We start from the raw sequence: 2,237 nt of genomic DNA, 5'->3' as shown, positions 1-2,237 counted from the left end.
CCGCCAAACTGAAAAGCAGCCTTTACATCGCCGCCTCCTGCCGCCGCAGTCGCCTCGCAGACGGAGGGGGTGCAGCAGCCGCAGAGCAGGGCGAGGAGCGCCACGGCGCACACCGCACGGCGCCGCACCGTCAGCATCGTCGCCTTCGGTCGCAGTAGTAGTGGCAGCAGAGTTTCAGAGCTGCGAGGCGGTGGAGAGGGCGAAGGGAGAGAAAGAAGGAAACAAATAGAGGGCAGCGGAGACAGAACAGACGGAAAAAAATAAAAAGGCAGCAACGGCAGACCTCCCAGCGGTGCGGCTCCCCTCAACCAGAGGCGGGGGCGGTGCGGGCGGGTAGCCTGTTTGCCTTTTTTTTAAAAGTTCCCCAACAAAAAAAAAAGGAGTTAAGCCCGTGACGCAGGCGCCTTGTGGCACCCGGCCCCCAATCCCACCTCTGAGGCCGTCCAAGCGCATTTGCACAACCGCGTCCGGCGGCTGTGGTGCCAGGCTCTGCACTGAGACGCCCAAAAGACACTCACCCAAGACGGCGCCGGTGCTGCGGCACGTGTCCTCCACAGACTTGGCAGCTGCGAGGCGCATGGACGGCAGCTGTGCGTGGCCAAACGGCCGGGGGGCTCGCGGAGAGGAGGGGCCCAAGCCCACAGAGCGTTTGACGTCAGCCGGCCCTGTTGCCGCCGCATCCGTCGTGATGGACCCCCGAAGCAAAAACAAAACCAAAAAGGCGTATAGGGCAGGCGGTCTCACAAAACGGTGCACATTACCCGCAGGGACGGATGCATCTGCCTCATCTCCCACTGGACGTCCGCAGGCACAAACATCGCTTACATTTCATTGGGACCTTCACCGCCCCGCTGCTGCTCCCCCCGCCGAAACACACACGCACACACACACTGTTTACCCTCACCGCAAACAACTCCGAAGCCTGCAGCCCCGCAAGGGGGATTTTACCCCCAATTGCCCCGCCGCCCCTGCAAAAAAATATATATCAAAACAAAAAAGCCCCGCCGAATAAAGCGAGGCGGCCCCCACCCGCACGCACTCCTTCAGCCGGAAAAGGAGGAGGAGGAGGAGGAGGGCGGCGTCAACGTGCCCACTGTTCCAGGCAGCTCGCCCGGTGCCTGCAGCCCAAACAACGCACGAAGCAGGCGCACACACGCCCAGGAAAGCAACTCGTCAAGAGACAGAAGCGTCAAACATCGTTTGCCCGAGGCCCTCAGAGTCGAATTCGGCTGCACCCACTGCGGCGGCACACCAGCCAGAACGACGCCATGCACACGAAAAAGCGAGGGAAACATTACACCAACGCGGAAAATAATAAAAAAAGAACAGCAGAAATGCGTTTTTGTCACCACGACTTCCGGGCAGTGCTGGGCACCAGCCCATTGCCGTCATTGCTGGTCATCTCACTCAGCCCGCAAAAGCACGCCCTGTTTTGCCCAAACTCTCCCTCCCTACACACACAGCGATAAACTACGAACAAAAGACATTTTCAGTTGTGGTTGCTGTTGGCACACATCCAATCCACAGGCTGCAACTATTCCTGCTGCAATCTCCCACACACACAAACGAAAAGAAGTTGCCACTGTGTTCTCACTGGCCACAATGCGCCTTCAGCGCACGGCAGGCTACTTCCCCAATTACTGCCCGCACTATTCACACACAAATAAGCAGCGATGCAAAAAATAAAATACTCCCCCAAAATGCATTTTAGCACGAAAGGAAGACTGCTGTTGGTTATTATTATTGTTGTTATTTAGTTGGTTGCCCCTCTCCGGCTGCTGCTCGCTTTGGTCGGCTTTTTCGAGGTACGAAATCCTCCTCGGATACCCTCACCTGGTACTGGTGTGCCTCTTCCTCCCGGGGGCTCGCAGTTTTCTCTTCCTCGTCTCCTTCCCGCCTCCGCTGCTCTTCTCTCCGGTCTTCGTTTTCTCCCGCGACGGCATCACGTTCCTCCCACGCGTTTGTCGGCGCACTCCCGCCATGCCGCACGTAAATAATCTCCCACGACAAGTCTGCGGCAAACGCTTCCCAGCCGTTGAAACACTGCGCCATGCATTCACTGAGCCGCCTCACGGTGCCGGGTTGGGAGTGATGCGAACCCCTCACAGTCGTCTGCAGCCCAACCGCCGTCTTCCGCGGCGCGTCCACGAAGAAAAAGGCGTCTACCAGCGGAAAGCCTCTTGCGCTCGGTACGTACAACGCCCCACACTCCACATCAACCTTTGGGGGATTCAATC

General features: G+C 58.3%; 2 protein-coding genes across 2 annotated transcripts, besides 3 other annotated features; both read right to left on the bottom strand.

Moving 5' to 3' along the window:
• Positions 1 to 85: 85 nt before the first annotated feature.
• Positions 86 to 123: a microsatellite.
• Positions 124 to 174: 51 nt separating this feature from the next.
• On the bottom strand, positions 175 to 579 carry Tco025E_10120 (uncharacterized protein; the record flags this gene model as incomplete). The annotated part of the gene is made up of 1 exon (XM_029376908.1): positions 175 to 579. The coding sequence occupies one exon, from the start codon at positions 577 to 579 to the stop codon at positions 175 to 177; it is 405 nt and encodes a 134-aa protein (XP_029222977.1).
• Positions 580 to 871: 292 nt separating this feature from the next.
• Positions 872 to 891: a microsatellite.
• A 163-nt stretch (positions 892 to 1,054) lies between these two features.
• Positions 1,055 to 1,075: a microsatellite.
• Positions 1,076 to 1,749: 674 nt separating this feature from the next.
• Tco025E_10119 (retrotransposon hot spot (RHS) protein) lies at positions 1,750 to 2,237 on the bottom strand (the record flags this gene model as incomplete). Its single annotated transcript, XM_029376907.1, has 1 exon — positions 1,750 to 2,237. A coding segment is annotated over one exon (488 nt), but the record flags the coding sequence as incomplete, so codon positions are not given.

Source organism: Trypanosoma conorhini (assembly GCF_003719485.1).
Source record: "Trypanosoma conorhini strain 025E chromosome Unknown Tco_14.4_contig_01478, whole genome shotgun sequence".
NCBI classification, from domain to species: Eukaryota; Euglenozoa; class Kinetoplastea; order Trypanosomatida; family Trypanosomatidae; genus Trypanosoma; species Trypanosoma conorhini.
This window is presented reverse-complemented; position numbering and strand designations above follow the sequence as displayed.